At 32.6% G+C, this 24,829-nt stretch overlaps 3 protein-coding genes across 3 annotated transcripts in view; 2 read left to right on the forward strand and 1 right to left on the reverse strand.

The window, feature by feature from the left end:
* LOC136274997 (ATP-dependent DNA helicase pif1-like) overlaps nucleotides 1-24,829 on the forward strand; it is a 423,530-nt gene that overhangs the window by 278,839 nt on the left and 119,862 nt on the right. The gene's annotated exons all lie outside the window — the stretch shown is intronic.
* LOC117685086 (fibropellin-1-like) overlaps nucleotides 1-24,829 on the reverse strand; it is a 187,130-nt gene that overhangs the window by 70,615 nt on the left and 91,686 nt on the right. The gene's annotated exons all lie outside the window — the stretch shown is intronic.
* LOC109619072 (sushi, nidogen and EGF-like domain-containing protein 1) lies at nucleotides 4,608-12,815 on the forward strand. The gene is made up of 7 exons (XM_066078419.1): nucleotides 4,608-5,011; nucleotides 7,455-7,554; nucleotides 7,971-8,144; nucleotides 9,427-9,540; nucleotides 11,422-11,535; nucleotides 12,003-12,116; nucleotides 12,805-12,815. Exons 1-7 carry the CDS (start codon nucleotides 4,697-4,699, stop codon nucleotides 12,813-12,815), a joined length of 942 nt encoding a protein of 313 aa, XP_065934491.1. The 5' UTR covers nucleotides 4,608-4,696.

The following is a 24,829-nucleotide window of genomic DNA, read 5'->3' on the forward strand; positions in this document are numbered from 1 at the left end:
ACAACTTATTATATTGTAAACTTAACCTTTTTTCGTCATTATTTCTCCTTCTGTACATGTGATCCTTGACTGTGTTTGTGTACATTTGTATAAACTGATTTTGAACCTCAAATACCAGTGAACTGGTCTTGAGTGAATAAAACAATGGAAAATCTTAGGCCATTCTTTTTTCCCATTTTAAATGCTGAATAGGAAATACCAAGTTAGAAATCTTAAGCTGAATGTAATAAACTGATGTGAACAGAATATGACTCAAATCAAGGCAAACTGTGAGCTCTGTATCTTGCTTATAATTCTACGATTGATGTTGAAATTTTGGTTGAACATTAGAAATTCTATATGAATTAGAGTATGTTAAATACTTGTACAGACAAAATAAAGAATGATACTCTGTATATACCTACTCTCTGGGGCCCCCTCTTTATACAATAAATAATGTGAAATCTACATCAATTTTGATAGTTTTTCAGACACGGGTAAATAAAAACGACATCTTTAAAACAGTTTCCATAGTTCTCACACATTTCTGTTGCAGGGATTAAGTAATTATCACTATTCCTAAGAAAATATCACAGCGGAAAATTATCCTGGTTTGTACGCTAAGTAAATAACAGTCATTCAATTATAATGGAGAAGACAAATAAAATTTTTGAATGTTTTTAATTTGAGGAATTGAGCACATATAGGTACAAATTTCTTTTTCACATCTATACATGTGGGATTTTTAAAATAAAAAAACAATAACTAATACATTATTTTTTTTAAAATGCAATAACTAGTAAATAGTTGAGGACGAAAATGTTCATATTTGCTCTTATATATTTTGATCGCTTTACAAAGTGTGGGGGGGGGGGGGCAGAACGAAAATATAGGGCATTGGAAGTTAACAACTTAACAGTGTACTCCTACCAAATGTTTAGTTCTATATCTTGCGTAGGATTTTCTTTTTCTGGTAAAAAATAATATTTCATGAAGGTACAATGTCAAAGATTACGTGTATGCAAAAATAAGTGTAAAATTCGAATACTTTACAATATTTATTTTTTGTTATTCTACCGAGGGACCATACGGCACACTATCTTTAGAACGCCCATTGTTGCTCAGGTGAGCGATGTGGCCCCATGGGCCTCTTGTATTAATTACATTGACTTCCTTTTCTCTGGAGAAGATTTTATATTATAGATATTTAAAGCAAAAAAAAACCCCTAAAACTTCAAATCACAAATTATTGCATGCATGTACTAGTAATATGTAAAACCTAGTGAAACACAAAATATACTAGTATAGGTGAATTATTTCATGAGATATACAACATTGTTCTCTAAATTGAACTTAAATTATTTGTACGAATTTGAAAATACAACACAATAAACAGACTAAAGGTAATTATTGACCTTTTTTTTTCAATTTTACCCCCTATAACAATTCCTTAAAGGGGTCACAAATTCATTGAATAATTTAGTAGAAAACTGTGATTACGAAGAAGGCATCATTTTGTTTCAGGTTATATTTATACGATATAAAATAACTTTGTTAGCTAGTTGGAAAGCGCATTACAACCAGAATCAAGTAAGTAAAGTTTCAATGATGTTAACCTTTACTATTATTATATGTAAACATTTTCATAACCGTTTTCGTAAATAATTGCATTAACAAATAATGATAAAGTTTAGAGCTAAAAAAACTAAAAAAAAAAGTACCATTCAACACCATGAAATGGTTCTAATAACGATATACCTTCCATAATTGAAAAATTTCAATTACGTATAACTACAGGTACATTTGTAAAATTCTTTTATACTAGTATGAATCAGTAAACTGGGTTGGGCAGTTTACGCATTATAAACCGCGAAGCTATTAATAATTTTTCTACCTTCATTCATTATATAAGGAACCATCAAATTAAAAAAAAAGAAAAGAAATCCAAAATATTAACCTAAAGAATTCTTTTAATTATAGGTGGTAATATTTTACAAAAAGGGAGCATATCAATTGGTTTTAAACTTTCGATATTTCTTTATTTACAGTCATTGGCACGATATGCGGTTTTTTTTGTCGATTGATTTACGATTTTTATACAGAGAACACAGTATTTTACTTTAATCCAGCGAATTCTCTAATTGTACTCCCCTGAATATCTGATTAGATTGATTTACTGTATATTTATTTTATACTGGAAATGGTGCAATAAAAATGAATATTTTACACAATGATATTTGTTCAAGTATCATTCAGAGAATTCTCTAAATGCAGTCCCCAGAAGAATTTATAATTTATTTAGATTGGTTTACTGTGTGTTTATTTCATACTTGGAATAATACGTCATGAAATAAATAATTTATGCAACAATATTAACTTAAAAATCCAGTGATAATATTTCATTGCAATCCTCTGCACCAATTTTTATATTTTTTTTCTTCCGGGAATGATGTATTATGAAATGAATATTTTATACAAATAATATTTGTTTACGTAAAATTCAGAAAACTTCACTCAATGCAACCCCATGCACTTATTTTTATTCATTTTTGATTGATTTACACGGACTTTTACAGCACCGAATAGACAAGACTTGCGTGTATCACCAACGCAGAACCGAAAAGCTGATCTCGGTTTTGCTTTGGTCGTAGTCTGCTTCAAATAATATAGACATTTGGTCATTTTTCTGGATACAGATGACTTTCATGAAAAAAATCTGAATTAAATTTAAAAGGTAGTTTTCTGCATACAGAAATAAATGAATAAAATTCTCAAAAGGTTGTTGATTCTTACCTTCTTAAAAGATATGTTAAAAGCTGGAAAGCATTTAAAAGAAAAGTTGACTTAGTTTTAACAACTTCGATTCAATTTACCTAAGGATGCTTTGTGCTAAATTTGGTTGAAATCGGTTCAGTGACTGTAGAAAAAGTAAAAAATGTAAAAGAACCCCCCCCCCCCCAAAAAAAAAAATACAAAAAACGGACAGACCGATGGACGGCGGAAAAAAGTGATCAGAAAAATTCACTGGAGCTTTCAGCTCAGATTAGCTAAAAAAACTTCTACGGTGATATTGTTTTCTTAACCGAGAGTAAAGATAACATGTTTATTAATTACACAAAAAGGGGGTTCATTTTTAATCGTGACTCTTTGATTTCACCCATTTTTGCGATTTTTGTATTTTCTGACTCTGTTAAGGAGTTCATTAGAATGATGTTGTTGCTGCTGTTCTTAATTGAGTATGAACTAGCATCTCGTGATAATCCGGGAAAATTAAAGTGGAGAATAACAGACCACCGTTACATTTAAAAAACTTTTTTTAAAACAGCTTGATTTGAATTACTGCATCTTGCCAGGGCTATCATGAGGGTCATTCATAAAACCTTTACGATCTATGTACTTAGGTTAATAAAGCTAACAATTTTTTATTTATGATTTGGTAAGTTTTACACTGAAACGCCTTGGTTTGCAGGCATAAACTTTATGTGAGGTCAAGGATCAAAATGTTAAAATATGGTGTCTTTTATCTTTTTTTAAAATATATTTGTAGTGTGAGCCATTCGAATATCTAAAAAAAAAAGTGAGATAAAACCAACAGAAAATATGCAATATTGAGTTTACTAACAAATAAAATCTTTTCTTTGAATATTACAGTACTACCAGAAATATTCAGTGAAAAACAAAATCTAAAAATTTTAGTCCGAATTTCCTTTGTTTTGCTAACTTTGTCCAACTTTGTTTGAGCCTAATTCCATAATAAAGTAAAATATCGAATGGTTTGTCAATAATATTTCATTTCATAAATACTTTTAGTGTTAAGAACAAATTTTACTCATGACACTGAACTTTATAATAACTCAACCCCTGTGTAAACATCGTCCTTAATGTGAATTACAAAATCGAGTTAAAAAAAAACAAGCTAATACCGTCCACGTTATTATTTAAGAATGCTCAATTCAAGTTGTTCAAGGTAGAAAAAGGTATAGTTTTTCGGGACGTTTGCTTCAATGGAACACTGCTCGTGTTAATGAATATTAACATATATAAAAACAATAAAAAAAATACGAGTTAAGGATTAATCCAGATTTTAAAATATTTACGTAAACATGGATACATGTGAGATTGATAAAAGACGTGAAAAATCTTTGACTTGTTTATCAAACGTGCATTAAGTATGAACACGTATGATATTAATGTATAGAAAAAGTACTGAATATAACTAAAACTAAGAACTATGCAGATATTTGGTGTATTAAAAATATCAAAAATTGATCACATTGCAAAGTATTTCGTACCCAATAAAAATCACACCGTCACAATAACATACTATAGAACATATATATAAAGAAGGAGAAATATAGCGTAAAGACATAGAAGGGGAGAAAGAGAAAGAAAATAAATAAAATGTGATAATAAGTGCAGAATACTACATTAAAGGAACATAATAGTCCCTCAAGATTCAGTGTAACCTTAGCAAAGGTAGATTGACTAAAATTAATAAAAACTACAAAATTGCTTCTTTTCCTTAGTGATTGATTACCGATTAATTATTTACCTCATCATTTAAGTGCCTATTGGTTACATATTAATCAATAAATCAAAAATGTACATCACAAACTCTATATGAAAAACAAACTCAAGTTGTCCAAATTATTATTATTTTGAAGCGTAAGTCGCACTGTTCAAGATTGGGAGGAAACCTATATCTTTATATAGTACAATGTTGTTGTTCCAAATCTTCCGATGTCCGTGGCTTTTAATAACCGTCCTTGTGCCGTGTTATGGCAGCCTAAAACCGGGCTTCTCTCAACTTCAGCGAGGACACAGATTGGACAGGAAACTGATCCAGTCATTTACAGAAGTCAGTTTCTTGGACTGTGTGACGGAATGTATGGTGACACCACGGTGTAAATCAGTCAACTATTTCAAAGGGGCTAATTACTGTGAAATCAATTACGAAAATAAGACGACAGCGGAGACTAACTACATGGACAGTGCTGGATGGGTATACAGTGAAAGGGGGCACTGGCCTAAGGTAAATATGTTTAAATGGTTATTTACTATCAACTAACCTGTTTATATCGTCTCTGACACAGCTATCGAATCAAGTATGATTTATTTGAATATTACGACTACGAGGGTTGTTAGAAAAGTTCGCGGACAGGTTCGCATGATACCAACGAAACTTTTCATATTTAATCGTGACTTTTTTTTTAAGAAATATGTAAAGATTATTTTATTTTTGAATGCACCTTAAAAAATACACAGATTAATTATTTTGATAAGATATGTTTCACGGAGCATGTCAATTTTTAATTGTTTAGCATTTTGTACGCATTTTCCTTATTAAGAAAATGTACAATTTAACCGCGTAAGAATAAACCAAATACATGTAAGAGATCACAATAAGTTTTGGTCATTTTCCTTATCAATAAAGTCGAAACTGCGTGGACAGAGATTCTCAGACCTACATAATCTACGATTTGACACAAAAGACATTGAACAAAAATTTGACAAATAATGATGTGAACGAGAATTTTTTAAATAGGTTAATGGCATGAAAAGTGTGTGGACTAACAGATGCTTGCTTTGAGAAAGAGTGGCAGGTTTAAATTGCCTATCAGTAGTTCGGCGTCACCTGACGTTGTGGAAATGAGAAATGGTGTTCCGTAAATCCAATTCATGCGAAATAAAATTCGCTGTATCTTTTGAAAACAACTTCAAAATCATATGATTTTTGGCATACTTGTTTTCAATTGGTAGTCATATATTAAAATATACGTCATCCTAAAGAGTACACATAATAACAACCATCGTATTGTGATATGGTTTTCTTTCCTGATAGCTCCCTATATTCCCTATATTTATTATGATCAAGATTGTAGTTTTAATTTCTTTTTTAAATCTGCATCAACAATTCTAGCGTTTTGAGTTGCTTAAATATACTATTAAGATTCAACCAAATATTATATCTGCAATGAAAAAAGAGATCGTCACTAAAAAGTAAATGTTTTTTTTTTTAATGCGTTTTTAGACTACCGTTCTCATGGTGAAAAAGGAAGTGGCGGAAACAGTTCATTTAACTTTAAGTGGATTCTTTTTTGATATTCTTAAATTTAATTGTAAAGTTTTAGCAAAGTAAGCATTTAAAATGAATTGTTGATGAATAAATACACTGCTTTTTTCATGTTTTGCATCATTTATAAACATAAATAAACGATACAATTCTAGACATGTGTAACGTTTCTGAGTTTGTTATTACCATGTTAAATGTATATTTTGGATGTTGCGGTTATTTTCTACAGTTTAAGCTTGTTGGAAATTCCTCCTGATTGTGATGTGTTAGAATGTAACCAAATGTTTATCGAGCTTGTCTCAACTGTAACAAAGAAATAGACGATCAAAGTAGTCAAATATAGCTTTATGAACATATATTTGTTAGAACGTGAGGATTGAAAGGCAATAGTGTTCATCTTACATGTGTGTTTGACACTAATAGAGTTAATGTAATAACATAACAGTCAGTCGATTTACGTAGATGAATTGATAGTCGTTTAACTGGGCGATTAAAGAAATATTATCTGGTTGGATAATTTATACATTTCAAATATTTAGAGTCACGCCAATCAATTTTTTTTTCTTTTTCTTTTTTCTTTAGATTCGTTAGTCAAAGCCAGAGTTTAAGATTTAGATTAGAGGTTGAGAGTCAGGAGACAAGTTGTTCGTGTAATCTTTTACGTTTTACCTGACTATCATATGTAGGTCAACATTACGTTAGAATTATAAATTATTTAGTTTCCCATTTAAATGTGTACGATGTGGAGAGTAATTGTTGGCTAAGTCCCTAATATTTACATTGGCATCAGAAAAAAACATCTTTGTAGTCTCTATATTTTATTGATACCAAGAGGATCGATGCATAAATTAATTGGATGATTTAAAAAAAAATAGACGCAGTAAAGCATGTTTAACTAAAATCAATAAATTTTGTCGACCAGTTTAACAAAAGTCAATACATATCGTGGATTGGCTACGTGATATGAAACTTAAGCCGCTTTTATGCAAGACAGTTTGTTGACATCGAAAATACACACGAACCTGAAAATCAAGCCAGATATATTTATTTCCTCTGGCATCCAAAATCAACAGTTTGATAGCCAAAAAAAAAAAGGAAAAGAGATATTTTTAAATGGTAGTCTCAACCAATTTGACAATGAAATAGAATATGTGAATCGGCTTTTAAAATATTCTTAGAAAATGTTATAAAAAATGGTTTATAATAAAACAATATTGTAAAATTTGTCATCTTAGTGATCCACTTTAAAACCTTCAAAACTCTGTTGCATACAATTTTTTAAATAATTACGCAAATATACATATAAACTGTACATTTATATAAACAATAAACATTTAAGAATAGGTTAAATAAGTTACATTTACAGTGAACTCTCGTGTTCATTATTGTTTTACTTTGGTAGGAGCTGGCTGGAGCTTGTTCGAACTCAACCTGTGAAATCAACCAGACATGTAAACACAAGAGATATTCCGAGGAAAATTTTTTTGAATGTGTTTTGTCAGGTAAAATCACCCGGTACCTTTCTTTAATGCAGATAGATACCATTAAAAATATACACGTGTTACATGTACATAATTGGTTTTCCTTACGCATATTGGAAAATTTTCAAGTGTCAAAGAGAGCTATTTTTTTAACAAAATAAATAATCTAAACGAAATATATAAAAGACCGTTTGTCGACAAGTATTATGTTTTAATTTAACACAATATACTATAATACTTCCAGGAGTATAAATTGTTAGACATAAATATTAATTAAACAAACTGTCAGTTGAAGAAAATATCACAATAGACTAGAAAAATTGACAACATTGTCGTGTCTTTTTTGTAAAAGTAAAATGTAGCCTCTTATCATAGGTATTAATCATATTAATTTCAGTGAAAGATTACATTGTTAATTGTGTGTCTTTATTCATAAGATTGTGGAATACCCGATCAAAAAGGAATAAACTTGAATACAACACGACGTGAGGACGCCATTGGTATACGCAGGAGGATACACGCCTCGTGTGCTGACGGATACTCCCAGTCTGGTTCAGGACAACTGAACTGTCAGTCAAACGGAGAGTGGAAATACAACATTGTCTGTACAGGTGAATATGCTATTCGGATAAGTGAAGAAATAAATTATTAATCTTTAGTTTTGAATAAAAAATGGTATTTTAAATCTTGTAAATGAAACCAAGGAATTAAGTTTTTTGGTTCCAGTAACACAACATGGAAAATGAAACGGGTTTACTATTGTTTTTCGATATCACGAGTACTGAGCCACATTCACGGCACCAGCAATGCCAACAGTTTAGAACAACGCAGTGAAAGTGTTATTATGCCTAATGTTTGCAAACAGTTGTATAAGTAAATAAATTGATTGACAATAGAAATGTTCCAATAAACATGAAATAAAACACGTACAACTACGCTAAAAAATTCGCACTAAAGTATGTATGACATTTTTAAAGGACAAATCTTTTTAATAATGATATACGTAAACCATGGAAAAAACAATGCATTCATATCTACACGTATTGAATATTTTAACATTTTTGTTTTCTGTACCTTTTGCAATGTATATTCTTGGTCTGCATTAAAATCATTATCAGGCACAACCTTCTCCGGTCTGCACTTGAATCTAGCACACATAAATTTTAACATTGATTCTTCCAATGTCGTAGGCTTTTATCAATTCATAATATGGAAAGTACCTAATATTTTCTAATAAAGATGGAAGATGATAAGCCTATGTCTGAACCTTGATTTTACGTCTTTTTAAAATACGAATATCTTCTGTAATTAATGTATCAATACTTTTTTTTCCTTTAAAAAGTATGAAACGTGTACATGTTACTATATATTGATTTGGAAAAGAAAAAAAGGAAGAGTTTTTTTGGGTTTTTTTAACAAAATTTAAACTGCGTATCAAATATGACCGAATATCATAGTAATGTCGATAATATACAAAAAAGGTTTTTTTTTCTGTTAAAGAAAGGGGGAGAGGGCTGTTAATGTGGTTATTATATTCAATTTTTGTCGTTGCAAAATTGTTATCTGATGAAAATTTTACTACTAACGGGTTTACATACGCAGACATTTCATTAATAATATGCTAGCAAAAGAACTTTTCTTAACTTAGTTAATCGATTTTGTATGGAGAATATTTTTCAACCTCGTATGATTTTTTTATTTTCATTAATATGTGACAATGCAAGCACATCTCTAAGCAAAATGTGAAATTAGAGTTTCTCCATATACAATGTTTACGATAACATATTCGCAATGGTTGAATATAAATTCGAATATAAACCCATGCATCTTTAATTATGATAGTTAAAAGAAGCAAAACTGGTCATAATTTATTCTAATTCTAAATTTTAAAAGATATTGATGAATGTCTGAGCAATCCATGTCAGAATGGAGGAACATGCAGTAACAACAATGGATCTTTCACTTGTATGTGTGCACATAGTTGGAGAGGGACACTTTGTAATGAAGGTAATCCCTCTCTCTCTCTCTCTCTCTCTCTCTCTCTCTCTCTCAATTGCTTATAATTCTGGCTCGTTAAAATAAATTGATATGTACCCTCTTCTTTCTTTGATTTGTTATCGTTGTGTTTTCGCCTATACATCTATTAGCCATATAAGTCTAAAAACTTATTTATATCGTATTAGTAAATTATGTTCATTGAGTAATACTGTTACTGTATACAGGGTTATTTCCGCCCCTTTTACTTGCAGACGGTTTCGCCCCGTCTTGAATTCGCCCAGACACAGTTGTGATTAAAGCGAGATAATATCAAATATTGAAATTCGTCCAGTCTTGAATTTGCCCGCTGACAACGACGGCGCAAACGGAGCGAAATTAAAACGTGGCCAAACATTTCCCTGTATACAGTTTGTATTACATTGTATGTATCAAATTTAAGGCAACGTATAAAGCATCAAATAAGCTTTTGCTTTCTTTGATACTGAAGTAATTAATGTTTAACATGATTATCAAATGAAAAAAATGAATTCAAAGCCTAAACTGTTTTGACTTACTTCTATTTTGGTGGTTGTTTTTAAGATTGATATCAGTTGTCCATCAGTTTTAAAACGTGAGATGCAAAATATTATTAGGGTAACCAAAGAACATTAAATATGACTACGAGGGTCAATCAAAAAATACGAAGACTTTTGTCATAGCTTTGTTACTTAAAATCATATCATTACTAAATTTAGTAGACATAATCTAGCAATAGTTTTAAACAATTTGCAAGAAAAAAAGTTAAGAAATTTCTTTATTTCTAAGAATTATTTAGATTCTAATCCTGCAAAAATGAGGTCACGGCGCACGGTAAAAATTTGTGGTATGTCAACAATTAACCATATAATGTTGAAAGTAATATCTCTATAAATTGGGCTTAAAACCAAATAATATTGAAACCTCAAATGAAGTTTTGTCTTGGAAGTCTATGTTCCAAATAATGGCGGGATATATTGTTTTGTCGAACAGATATTAGTTACTAAAGACAGATAGTCCTCTTCAGAATTGACTAAAAACATCGACGTCGCCGGACGTCACGGCGCAACGAGAGGTACAAACAAAATGGATTAAACCCAGGAAAAAGGCGACAAACGCTGTGAAAATGCTCTATGGTGCAAAAAATAAGTCAACAATTATATGCAAGTTTGTGTTTAACTGTAATAAATTTTGTGGGGGTGGTGGTAAGTGTATTTTGAATGTAAAACAGTCCGAAAGAGAGTAGAATATCTGTAAATATTTGGTCAAAAAATAAGTAACGTCAATCGACGTTAAGGGTTATCCTTACTCTAAACTAAGAGATACACGGTTAGAAAATGAAAACTTTGAAGAACTAACTTATGATTCTGGAACAAATGTGTGCAAATAAGCTGTTAAGTGGTTCAGTGCCATTTTGAATAGTAAGGAGAAAGTCACAAGAGACTAAGCGTGATATAAAGACGGGACATATCTATAAACTGTGCGTGTTTAATCTTGACGTTATTTTTTGAACGTCACCGTGCGCCGTGGTGACAAAACATGTTGTTTTTAAAAAGGGGTAACAAAAATACCGTTTCATCAAATGAACTAAAACTTCGCATATCAATAACATAAGCGTTGGTGCACAGATTAATCTGTTAAGTATGACTTTCATGAAAAATATATAATGGACAGCCATATTGTCTTTGTATTTTTTGATTGACCCTCGTATTAATCGATATTCCAGCTCTAGTATGTTTTGTTATACTTAAACGGCAAAGTTAGGCATCGACTGTCCTGTCAACGCATGTAGAAAAACGTCCGCGTTTTTAAAGAAGAAAACTTGCAGTTGATCAAGTCATTGTAATCATTTTAATATCATTTAAATATTTCAAGATGTTGATGAATGCCAGAGTGATCCTTGCCTCAATGGAGCCACATGTATAAACACACCCGGCTCATTCAACTGTACATGTGACGCCGGATGGACCGGGATAATTTGTGATGAAGGTAAGGAACTAGAAAATGTGTTACGCCCTACATTTTAAATGTGGAAAACATATGTTTTAAAATGTCGAGATTGTCAACAAAATTTAGTACATTTATATGTTCCTTCTCTTTTAAGAAGACGCTTAAGTAAATCTTTAAACGGAAAATGAAACAGATTTTCTTGTGAGTTTCTCGCTGTAAAAAAGGGATACATGTACACGTATATCTACGGTTGTTATCTATATTTATTTCATTGGAAAGGGGTCTTTTTTGCCAAAATTATTTAGCTGAAGATATTCTATTACAGATTTACATACATCAAGAGAAATAACGAAATAGGCAATTTTCAAAAAATTTCTTAACAGAAGATTTCAAAATATATATTAGAGCATTATTAGTATTGTTTTGATCAGGATTAAGTTTATATGTATAATGCCAGTATATTCAAACACATAGCGTAATGTTATAATTGAGTCATAAACTTTCAGATATTAATGAATGCCTGAACGATCCATGTGACAACGGAGGAACATGCAGTAACAACGCTGGATCTTTCAACTGTGCATGCGAAGGTGGATTCACAGGGGCAGTCTGTAATGAAGGTAAATTGTCTCTCTCTCTCTCTCTCATTTATAACTCCTCTTTGGCTCGTTAAAGTAAATTAAATATGTACCCTATTCTCTCTTTGAATTGTTTTATATATATATATATATATATATATATATATATATATATATATATATATATATATATATATATATATATATATATTAGGTATAACAGACTGACTATTTGTACATATCGTATTAGTAAATTACGTGTATGCCGTTACTGTATACAGGGTTATTTTCGCTCAGTGTTATTTTCTGTTTCCGCCCCTTTATTGCAAACGGTTTCGCCCCGTATTGAATTCTCCCAGGCATAATGGTGATTAACCCTTTCGCTGCCAACGTAAATGTTTGAATCGCCAAATATGTAACGTTACTGGTATATGACGTTACGAAATTCAGGACGTGATAATATCATGCGGGGCTTTTCGCGTCAAATCGACTAATTGACGTTTAGCGCACCTGTTTTACTCGTGTTATTTTAAAAAGAATTCGTTTAAAAAAGTATATTCAATAATAAATTAAATTTGAAATGAAAAACGCAAATGTTTATTTGATAGTCATGTACCTTTTAATTGGGTTTTGAAAATTTAACTTTGTAAAAAAAATATCGTTCAATCATTTCTCATAATCAAAGCATTTCTCTTGTACTTCATGATAATTTATCAAATTGTTCATCTAGAGCCGTTTTAACGAGAGCTTGGACTTTGACCAGTTTGACTCCAGTTTGATGAAGGCGATATATACTGTCTTATATAAATACATTGAACGCAACGGCACTTGACCAAATTAATATAGGGGTGCATATTTTTTTTTAAAACAGCGGCAACATTTGTAAGAACAAAAAACCTTTCTGATTTTGAAATGATATGAATCACGACTGCTACATGTAATCGATCGCACGCATAACCAACGATTATGTATATAAAACAACAGATATCTATCTCCAGTTGTGATTTAGATTGTATTACGAACATTTTACATACAAAGATGGTTAGTTGACTTGCTGCAGGCAATTGTTAATATTTTAATAGAAATAGAAGAATGTAATACTATGGGTAATTCTTTTTCTTTAATGTTACATACATATAAAATGCACGAAGTTGATTTTTGTTCTTTAGCGAGGGTCTGTATTGCGAACATGATGTTACAATATCGTGTTCACCGGAAGAAATTTGTATTTACTTAATTCTAACCTTAATTTGTACTGTTTATCATTATTTCTGTATAATTTTTTTTCTCCAATTTTTAATACTGAGCAACTCGATCAAAAAAGTTATACACGTGATAATAATAACAGGATTGACGCAAGCTACAACAGCAATGAGTTGAGTTAAATTTAAAAAAACAAACAAACAATAACGATAGCATGAAAGTGGTGTTTAGTTTAGCTAACCATTATACGTACATACATGTACAGTAAGTACAATGTACACTACCAAACACTAAAACACGTTCTCAATAAATGACAATAGATAAATAATTACAATGCATGATAAATCGATATAGTTACATGGAACTAATTACATTAAAACAAGAATAGAATTCCTGGGTCCCCCGCCGGCAATCAGTATACAAGTATCGAGTCTATCGACCAATACTGATTTTCGAACTTGACCAAGGTATTACTGGTATAAACATTTGGTATAAATTTAATGAAAATCCGTCAAAATTTGTAGGCATGAGAGCGCTTACAAGGTCAATTTTTGGATAAAACGGAGTCATTATTGGGGTCAAAGTCCCATAACTCCACCAAAAAGTATCGACAAATACTGATTTTCGAACTTGACCAATGTATTAGTGGTATAAACATTTGGTATAAATTTAATGAAAATCCGTCATAATTTGTAGGCATAAGAGCGCTTACAAGGTCAATTTTTGGATAAAACGGAGTCAATATTGGGGTCAAAGTCCCATAGCTCCAACAAAAAGTATCGACCAATGCTGATTTTCGAACTTGACCAAGGTATTAGTGGTATAAACATTTCGTATAAATTTAATAAAAATCCGTCAAAATTTGTAGGCATGAGAGCGCTTACAAGGTCAATTTTTGGATAAAACGGAGTCAATATTGGGGTCAAAGTCCCATAGCTCCAACAAAAAGTATCGACCAATGCTGATTTTCGAACTTGACCAAGGTATTAGTGGTATAAACATTTCGTATAAATTTAATAAAAATCCGTCAAAATTTGTAGGCATGAGAGCGCTTACAAGGTCAATTTTTGGATAAAACGGAGATCGATATCATTTCTTGTCCATCAGTTTTAAAACGTGAAATGCACAAAATTTTTAGGGTAACCAAATATCATTAAAGAAGACCATTAATCGATAGTCAAGCTCTAGTATGTTTTGTTATACTTAAACGGCAAAGTTAGGCATCGGCTGTCCTGTCAACGCATGTAGAAAAACGTCCGCGTTTCCAATTAGAAAACTTGCAGTTGATCAAGTCATTGTAATCATTTTAATATCATTTAAATATTTCAAGATGTTGATGAATGCCAGAGTGATCCTTGCCTCAATGGAGCCACATGTATAAACACACCCGGCTCATTCTACTGTACATGTGGCGCCGGATGGACCGGGATAATTTGTGATGAAGGTAAGGAACTAGAAAATGTGTTACGCCCTACATTTTAAATGTGGAAAACCTCGGCTTTTATATTTCAAAACAACATTTCTCGACCTCGGAGGTTATTCTGCAACATTCACGAAAACTCGTACTTTATTTCTTAAGTAAATCCAAAAAAGTAACACGTAACATCGTTCCATCGGTTTCTACATAAGGTCAGTTTCTAAAGCCCATCCTGTTATTGACATTGCTCGATCTGCCAAAGTGTGTGGTTTGCGCATATGCAATGTTTAAACAGAAACAACACAGGAAGCGGTCTACAATTATCGAGGATTTTTTAAGTATCTGTGCCTTGGTTTCAGTCTGTCTACTTCGTTGTTCGCTGAGATATACCTTGCCAGTTTACTTGTTGTCATATTATTTATGTTCAACACGTTTGTCTACACGTCTTTTCGTTCAAGGTTCGGGTGTATGAAATGCCTGAATGCAGATACATGTATATAGGGGATGTGTATCGATGAGCCACAACTAATATGGCGGTAGTCGGAGATAAAAGAGAAATAATGCGTATTTATGAATTCATGTCAGCTTTAAATACGAGGACTATTACATGCATTTTAATGTCTTAATTGATGTTGCTTTCTTGTATTTGTTTGTATTTTATATTGTTTTTTCTAGTTTATGTTATGGCTGAGATAACAGCTTAAAATCATAATAACTTTTAGATATCAATGAATGTCTTGACAATCCATGTCAAAACGGAGGAACATGCAGCAACAGCGATGGATCTTTCACGTGTACATGCGCAGGTGGATTCACAGGGGCACTCTGTAATGAAGGTAAATGTATATTATTCTTCCCCCGCTATCAATATTAATGTATATTTCTCTTTTCCCTCTATCAATATAAATAAGTATGCCTTGCCCCTCTGTTTCTGTGTTTCTATCCGACTATCTTAATTTAAGTTGGTGTTTATCAACTCTTTCATTGTTATTTCTGTGTATCTGCCTTCCTCTGTCATGTTTGTCATTATCTCTCTAGTACTTATCTTTACAGTGTTCGTACTTTTAAATACCAACATGTTATTACAACTTTATCCATTCTATTTGTATAAAGAATTAAACTGTTATTTGTAGCTTCATTTTGTTGGATATAGTTTCATTATTATATCAATACAGTTTTATTTAAAATCGAATATCAAATAAGCATGTTTATAGTTGTGGAGGCTGCAAATGTTAAAATGTTCCTTCCGTTAAAATAAGGATAATTTTTGAAATACAACTTAAAACCAAATTCTTCTTTGATTCTTGTTATATGTTAAAGCTTACATGAATGCATAAAGCATTTGGTCGCCATATTAGTTTCGATCGCTCCTCTACTGCCACTGGGGTATCTACAGTAGTTGAGAAAGTTATCGTCGGTTGCTTTCCGATCAAGGCATGTAGGTTGCACGGACTTGTTGATGCATAAACTACACATTGCAGTAAAATGTTTGTGATAAAGAAAAAAGGAAACAGCAATCACAAAAATACAAGTTTTTTTTATTCTTTACAAGAATTTTCAAGGTATCATTATTATTTTGCACAGATTGCGCTCCCTTACATCGAATGCATATCGAATACGTGTGTCGTTCATAGAGAGTGCATAATGTCTGCGTCTTTTTGAAAACACTGGCTGAACAACATTCAACTCAGTAGCTAAATAATAGTAAATCCATAAAAGTAACACGTAACATCGTTCCATCGGTTTCTACATAAGGTCAGTTTCTAAAGTCCATCCTGTTATTGACATTGCTCGATCTGCCAAAGTGTGTGGTTTGCGCATATGCAATGTTTAAATAGAAACAACATAGGAAGCGGTTTACAATTATCGAGGATTTTTAAAGTATCTGTGCCTTGGCTTCAGTCTGTCTACTTCGTTGTTCGCTGAGATATACCTTGCCAGTTTACTTGTTGTCATATTATTTATGTTCAACACGTTTTTCTACACGTCTTTTCGTCCAGAGTTCAGGTGTATGAAATGCCTGAATGCAGATACATGTATATAGGGGGTGTGTATCGATGAGCCACAACTAATATGGCGGTAGTCGGAGATAAAAGAGAAATAATGCGTATTTATGAATTCATGTCAGCTTTAAATACGAGGACTATTACATGCATTTTAATGTCTTAATTGATGTTGCTTTCTTGTATTTGTTTGTATTTTATATTGTTTTTTCTAGTTTATGTTATGGCTGAGATAACAGCTTAAAATCATAATAACTTTTAGATATCAATGAATGTCTTGACAATCCATGTCAACACGAAGGAACATGCAGCAACAGCGATGGATCTTTCACGTGTACATGCGCAGGTGGATTCACAGGGGCACTCTGTAATGAAGGTAAATGTATATAATTCTTCCCCCCTCTATCAATATTAATGTATATTTCTCTTTTCCCTCTATCAATATCAATAAGTATGCCTTGCCCCTCTGCTTCTGTGTTTCTATCCGACTATCTTAATTGAAGTTGATGTTTATCAATTCTTTCATTGTTATTTCTGTATCTGCCTTCCTCTCTCATGTTTGTCATTATCTCTCTAGTACTTATCTTTACAGTGTTCGTACTTTTAAATACCAACACGTTATAACAACTTTATCCATTCTATTTGTAAAAAGAATTTAACTGTTATTTGTAGCTTCTTTTTGTTGGATATAGTTTCATTATTATATCAATACAGTGTTTTTAAATCAAATATCAAATAAGCATGTTTATAGTTGTGGAGGCTGCAAATGTTAAAATGTTCCTTCCGTTAAAACAAGGGTAATTTTTGAAATCCAACTTAAAACCAAATTCTCCTTTGATTCTTGTTATATGTTAAAGCTTACATGAATGCATAAAGCATTTGGTCGCCATATTAGTTTCGATCGCTCCTCTACTGCCACTGGGGTATCTACAGTAGTTGAGAAAGTTATCGTCGGTTGCTTTCCGATCGAGGCATGTAGGTTGCACGGACTTGTTGATGCATTAACTACACATTGCAGTTAAATGTTTGTGATAAAGAAAAAAGAAAACAGCAATAACAAAAAAAGCAAGTTTTTTTTATTCTTTACAAGAATTTTCAAGGTATCATTATTATTTTGCACAGATTGCGCTCCCTTACATCGAATGCATATCGAATACGTGTGTCGTTCATAGAGAGTGTAAATTGTCTGTGTCTTTTTGAAAACACTGACCGAACTACAACCAACTGAGTAGCTAAATAATATTCAACTTCAGTTATTGCCGAGATCAAAGAGATGCCGCGGACATTATTCTCCAATAAACCACGAACGTCATCAGTAAATTATCAAATCAGAAATACCTATTTGTCTCGCACTGACCATGAAGGTACAACTTTCAACCGCAAAAGGTTTTAAAACTATGTCAATTTTATGTGTTAGATCCAGTCAAAACGATGTGTATTGCCTCAAATTTCTATTTTTAAGAGATCAATGCAGCTGTTCCTAGCACCTCCCTAGCACATTTTCACTGCGTGTTTTTACATAAAAAATATAACGTATAGTAGGAATAATCGTATTATATTGCCCTTAAAATATTAGGAACATGATTTAAAGATATTTTATAAATAAGTAAAGAGTATTAAAAATCCAAAGAAAAATTTTGTCTGTCGTCTGCATGTGATTCCTTTGATCTATTCACATGTAAACATTACTAACAAAACCATAGGGGTTACACGGAACAGCCGTCAAAATGACCTAGATCGTCTCTCTATAGGAGAAACGATCTGTAGAAATACTGGGCTGTTAGTAGAATAGAAATAAAGTTCTTGTTTTTGTGAATGTTGCAGGATAACCTCCTCGGTCTCGAAATGTTGTTTGAAATATAAAAGCCTCGGCTAACGCCTCGGCTTTTATATTTCAAAACAACATTTCTCGACCTCGGAGGTTATTCTGCAACATTCACGAAAACTCGTACTTTATTTCTTAAGTAAATCCATAAAAGAAACACGTAACATCGTTCCATCGGTTTCTACATAAGGTCAGTTTCTAAAGCCCATCCTGTTATTGACATTGCTCGATCTGCCAAAGTGTGTGGTTTGCGCATATGCAATGTTTAAACAGAAACAACACAGGAAGCGGTCTACAATTATCGAGGATTTTTTAAGTATCTGTGCCTTGGTTTCAGTCTGTCTACTTCGTTGTTCGCTGAGATATACCTTGCCAGTTTACTTGTTGTCATATTATTTATGTTCAACACGTTTTTCTACACGTCTTTTCGTTCAAGGTTCGGGTGTATGAAATGCCTGAATGCAGATACATGTATATAGGGGATGTGTATCGATGAGCCACAACTAATATGGCGGTAGTCGGAGATAAAAGAGAAATAATGCGTATTTATGAATTCATGTCAGCTTTAAATACGAGGACTATTACATGCATTTAAATGTCTTAATTGATGTTGCTTTCTTGTATTTGTTTGTATTTTATATTGTTTTTTCTAGTTTATGTTATGGCTGAGATAACAGCTTAAAATCATAATAACTTTTAGATATCAATGAATGTCTTGACAATCCATGTCAACACGAAGGAACATGCAGCAACAGCGATGGATCTTTCACGTGTACATGCACAGGTGGATTCACAGGGGCACTCTGTAATGAAGGTAAATGTATATAATTCTTCCCCCCTCTATCAATATTAATGTATATTTCTCTTTTCCCTCTATCAATATAAATAAGTATGCCTTGCCCCTCTGCTTCTGTGTTTCTGTCCGACTATCTTAATTTAAGTTGGTGTTTATCAACTCTTTCATTGTTATTTCTGTGTATCTGCCTTCCTCTGTCATGTTTGTCATTATCTCTCTAGTACTTTTCTTTACAGTGTTCGTACTTTTAAATACCAACATGTTATTACAACTTTATCCATTCTATTTGTATAAAGAATTAAACTGTTATTTGTAGCTTCATTTTGTTGGATATAGTTTCATTATTATATCAATACAGTTTTATTTAAAATCGAATATCAAATAAGCATGTTTATAGTTGTGGAGGCTGCAAATGTTAAAATGTTCCTTCCGTTAAAATAAGGATAATTTTTGAAATCCAACTTAAAACCAAATTCTCCTTTGATTCTTGTTATATGTTAAAGCTTACATGAATGCATAAAGCATTTGGTCGCCATATTAGTTTCGATCGCTCCTCTACTGCCACTGGGGTATCTACAGTAGTTGAGAAAGTTATCGTCGGTTGCTTTCCGATCAAGGCATGTAGGTTGCACGGACTTGTTGATGCATAAACTACACATTGCAGTAAAATGTTTGTGATAAAGAAAAAAGGAAACAGCAATCACAAAAATACAAGTTTTTTTTATTCTTTACAAGAATTTTCAAGGTATCATTATTATTTTGCACAGATTGCGCTCCCTTACATCGAATGCATATCGAATACGTGTGTCGTTCATAGAGAGTGCATAATGTCTGCGTCTTTTTGAAAACACTGGCTGAACAACATTCAACTCAGTAGCTAAATAATAGTAAATCCATAAAAGTAACACGTAACATCGTTCCATCGGTTTCTACATAAGGTCAGTTTCTAAAGTCCATCCTGTTATTGACATTGCTCGATCTGCCAAAGTGTGTGGTTTGCGCATATGCAATGTTTAAATAGAAACAACATAGGAAGCGGTTTACAATTATCGAGGATTTTTAAAGTATCTGTGCCTTGGCTTCAGTCTGTCTACTTCGTTGTTCGCTGAGATATACCTTGCCAGTTTACTTGTTGTCATATTATTTATGTTCAACACGTTTTTCTACACGTCTTTTCGTCCAGAGTTCAGGTGTATGAAATGCCTGAATGCAGATACATGTATATAGGGGGTGTGTATCGATGAGCCACAACTAATATGGCGGTAGTCGGAGATAAAAGAGAAATAATGCGTATTTATGAATTCATGTCAGCTTTAAATACGAGGACTATTACATGCATTTTAATGTCTTAATTGATGTTGCTTTCTTGTATTTGTTTGTATTTTATATTGTTTTTTCTAGTTTATGTTATGGCTGAGATAACAGCTTAAAATCATAATAACTTTTAGATATCAATGAATGTCTTGACAATCCATGTCAACACGAAGGAACATGCAGCAACAGCGATGGATCTTTCACGTGTACATGCGCAGGTGGATTCACAGGGGCACTCTGTAATGAAGGTAAATGTATATAATTCTTCCCCCCTCTATCAATATTAATGTATATTTCTCTTTTCCCTCTATCAATTGCAATAAGTATGCCTTGCCCCTCTGCTTCTGTGTTTCTATCCGACTATCTTAATTGAAGTTGATGTTTATCAATTCTTTCATTGTTATTTCTGTATCTGCCTTCCTCTCTCATGTTTGTCATTATCTCTCTAGTACTTTTCTTTACAGTGTTCGTACTTTTAAATACCAACACGTTATAACAACTTTATCCATTCTATTTGTAAAAAGAATTTAACTGTTATTTGTATCTTCTTTTTGTTGGATATAGTTTCATTATTATATCAATACAGTGTTTTTAAATCAAATATCAAATAAGCATGTTTATAGTTGTGGAGGCTGCAAATGTTAAAATGTTCCTTCCGTTAAAACAAGGGTAATTTTTGAAATCCAACTTAAAACCAAATTCTCCTTTGATTCTTGTTATATGTTAAAGCTTACATGAATGCATAAAGCATTTGGTCGCCATATTAGTTTCGATCGCTCCTCTACTGCCACTGGGGTATCTACAGTAGTTGAGAAAGTTATCGTCGGTTGCTTTTCGATCGAGGCATGTAGGTTGCACGGACTTGTTGATGCATTAACTACACATTGCAGTTAAATGTTTGTGATAAAGAAAAAAGAAAACAGCAATAACAAAAAAAGCAAGTTTTTTTTATTCTTTACAAGAATTTTCAAGGTATCATTATTATTTTGCACAGATTGCGCTCCCTTACATCGAATGCATATCGAATACGTGTGTCGTTCATAGAGAGTGTAAATTGTCTGTGTCTTTTTGAAAACACTGACCGAACTACAACCAACTGAGTAGCTAAATAATATTCAACTTCAGTTATTGCCGAGATCAAAGAGATGCCGCGGACATTATTCTCCAATAAACCACGAACGTCATCAGTAAATTATCAAATCAGAAATACCTATTTGTCTCGCACTGACCATGAAGGTACAACTTTCAACCGCAAAAGGTTTTAAAACTATGTCAATTTTATGTGTTAGATCCAGTCAAAACGATGTGTATTGCCTCAAATTTCTATTTTTAAGAGATCAATGCAGCTGTTCCTAGCACCTCCCTAGCACATTTTCACTGCGTGTTTTTACATAAAAAATATAACGTATAGTAGGAATAATCGTATTATATTGCCCTTAAAATATTAGGAACATGATTTAAAGATATTTTATAAATAAGTAAAGAGTATTAAAAATCCAAAGAAAAATTTTGTCTGTCGTCTGCATGTGATTCCTTTGATCTATTCACATGTAAACATTACTAACAAAACCATAGGGGTTACACGGAACAGCCGTCAAAATGACCTAGATCGTCTCTCTATAGGAGAAACGATCTGTAGAAATACTGGGCTGTTAGTAGAATAGAAATAAAGTTCTTGTTTTTGTGAATGTTGCAGGATAACCTCCTCGGTCTCGAAATGTTGTTTGAAATATAAAAGCCTCGGCTAACGCCTCGGCTTTTATATTTCAAAACAACATTTCTCGACCTCGGAGGTTATTCTGCAACATTCACGAAAACTCGTACTTTATTTCTTAAGTAAATCCATAAAAGAAACACGTAACATCGTTCCATCGGTTTCTACATAAGGTCAGTTTCTAAAGCCCATCCTGTTATTGACATTGCTCGATCTGCCAAAGTGTGTGGTTTGCGCATATGCAATGTTTAAACAGAAACAACACAGGAAGCGGTCTACAATTATCGAGGATTTTTTAAGTATCTGTGCCTTGGTTTCAGTCTGTCTACTTCGTTGTTCGCTGAGATATACCTTGCCAGTTTACTTGTTGTCATATTATTTATGTTCAACACGTTTGTCTACACGTCTTTTCGTTCAAGGTTCGGGTGTATGAAATGCCTGAATGCAGATACATGTATATAGGGGATGTGTATCGATGAGCCACAACTAATATGGCGGTAGTCGGAGATAAAAGAGAAATAATGCGTATTTATGAATTCATGTCAGCTTTAAATACGAGGACTATTACATGCATTTAAATGTCTTAATTGATGTTGCTTTCTTGTATTTGTTTGTATTTTATATTGTTTTTTCTAGTTTATGTTATGGCTGAGATAACAGCTTAAAATCATAATAACTTTTAGATATCAATGAATGTCTTGACAATCCATGTCAACACGAAGGAACATGCAGCAACAGCGATGGATCTTTCACGTGTACATGCACAGGTGGATTCACAGGGGCACTCTGTAATGAAGGTAAATGTATATTATTCTTCCCCCCTCTATCAATATTAATGTATATTTCTCTTTTCCCTCTATCAATATAAATAAGTATGCCTTGCCCCTCTGTTTCTGTGTTTCTGTCCGACTATCTTAATTTAAGTTGGTGTTTATCAACTCTTTCATTGTTATTTCTGTGTATCTGCCTTCCTCTGTCATGTTTGTCATTATCTCTCTAGTACTTTTCTTTACAGTGTTCGTACTTTTAAATACCAACATGTTATTACAACTTTATCCATTCTATTTGTATAAAGAATTTAACTGTTATTTGTAGCTTCATTTTGTTGGATATAGTTTCATTATTATATCAATACAGTTTTATTTAAAATCGAATATCAAATAAGCATGTTTATAGTTGTGGAGGCTGCAAATGTTAAAATGTTCCTTCCGTTAAAATAAGGATAATTTTTGAAATCCAACTTAAAACCAAATTCTCCTTTGATTCTTGTTATATGTTAAAGCTTACATGAATGCATAAAGCATTTGGTCGCCATATTAGTTTCGATCGCTCCTCTACTGCCACTGGGGTATCTACAGTAGTTGAGAAAGTTATCGTCGGTTGCTTTCCGATCAAGGCATGTAGGTTGCACGGACTTGTTGATGCATAAACTACACATTGCAGTAAAATGTTTGTGATAAAGAAAAAAGGAAACAGCAATCACAAAAATACAAGTTTTTTTTATTCTTTACAAGAATTTTCAAGGTATCATTATTATTTTGCACAGATTGCGCTCCCTTACATCGAATGCATATCGAATACGTGTGTCGTTCATAGAGAGTGCATAATGTCTGCGTCTTTTTGAAAACACTGGCTGAACAACATTCAACTCAGTAGCTAAATAATAGTAAATCCATAAAAGTAACACGTAACATCGTTCCATCGGTTTCTACATAAGGTCAGTTTCTAAAGTCCATCCTGTTATTGACATTGCTCGATCTGCCAAAGTGTGTGGTTTGCGCATATGCAATGTTTAAATAGAAACAACATAGGAAGCGGTTTACAATTATCGAGGATTTTTAAAGTATCTGTGCCTTGGCTTCAGTCTGTCTACTTCGTTGTTCGCTGAGATATACCTTGCCAGTTTACTTGTTGTCATATTATTTATGTTCAACACGTTTTTCTACACGTCTTTTCGTCCAGAGTTCAGGTGTATGAAATGCCTGAATGCAGATACATGTATATAGGGGGTGTGTATCGATGAGCACACAACTAATATGGCGGTAGTCGGAGATAAAAGAGAAATAATGCGTATTTATGAATTCATGTCAGCTTTAAATACGAGGACTATTACATGCATTTTAATGTCTTAATTGATGTTGCTTTCTTGTATTTGTTTGTATTTTATATTGTTTTTTCTAGTTTATGTTATGGCTGAGATAACAGCTTAAAATCATAATAACTTTTAGATATCAATGAATGTCTTGACAATCCATGTCAACACGAAGGAACATGCAGCAACAGCGATGGATCTTTCACGTGTACATGCGCAGGTGGATTCACAGGGGCACTCTGTAATGAAGGTAAATGTATATAATTCTTCCCCCCTCTATCAATATTAATGTATATTTCTCTTTTCCCTCTATCAATATCAATAAGTATGCCTTGCCCCTCTGCTTCTGTGTTTCTATCCGACTATCTTAATTGAAGTTGATGTTTATCAA

The sequence above is a fragment of the Magallana gigas genome, chromosome 1 (assembly GCF_963853765.1).
Source record: "Magallana gigas chromosome 1, xbMagGiga1.1, whole genome shotgun sequence".
Lineage (NCBI taxonomy): Eukaryota > Metazoa > Mollusca > Bivalvia > Ostreida > Ostreidae > Magallana > Magallana gigas.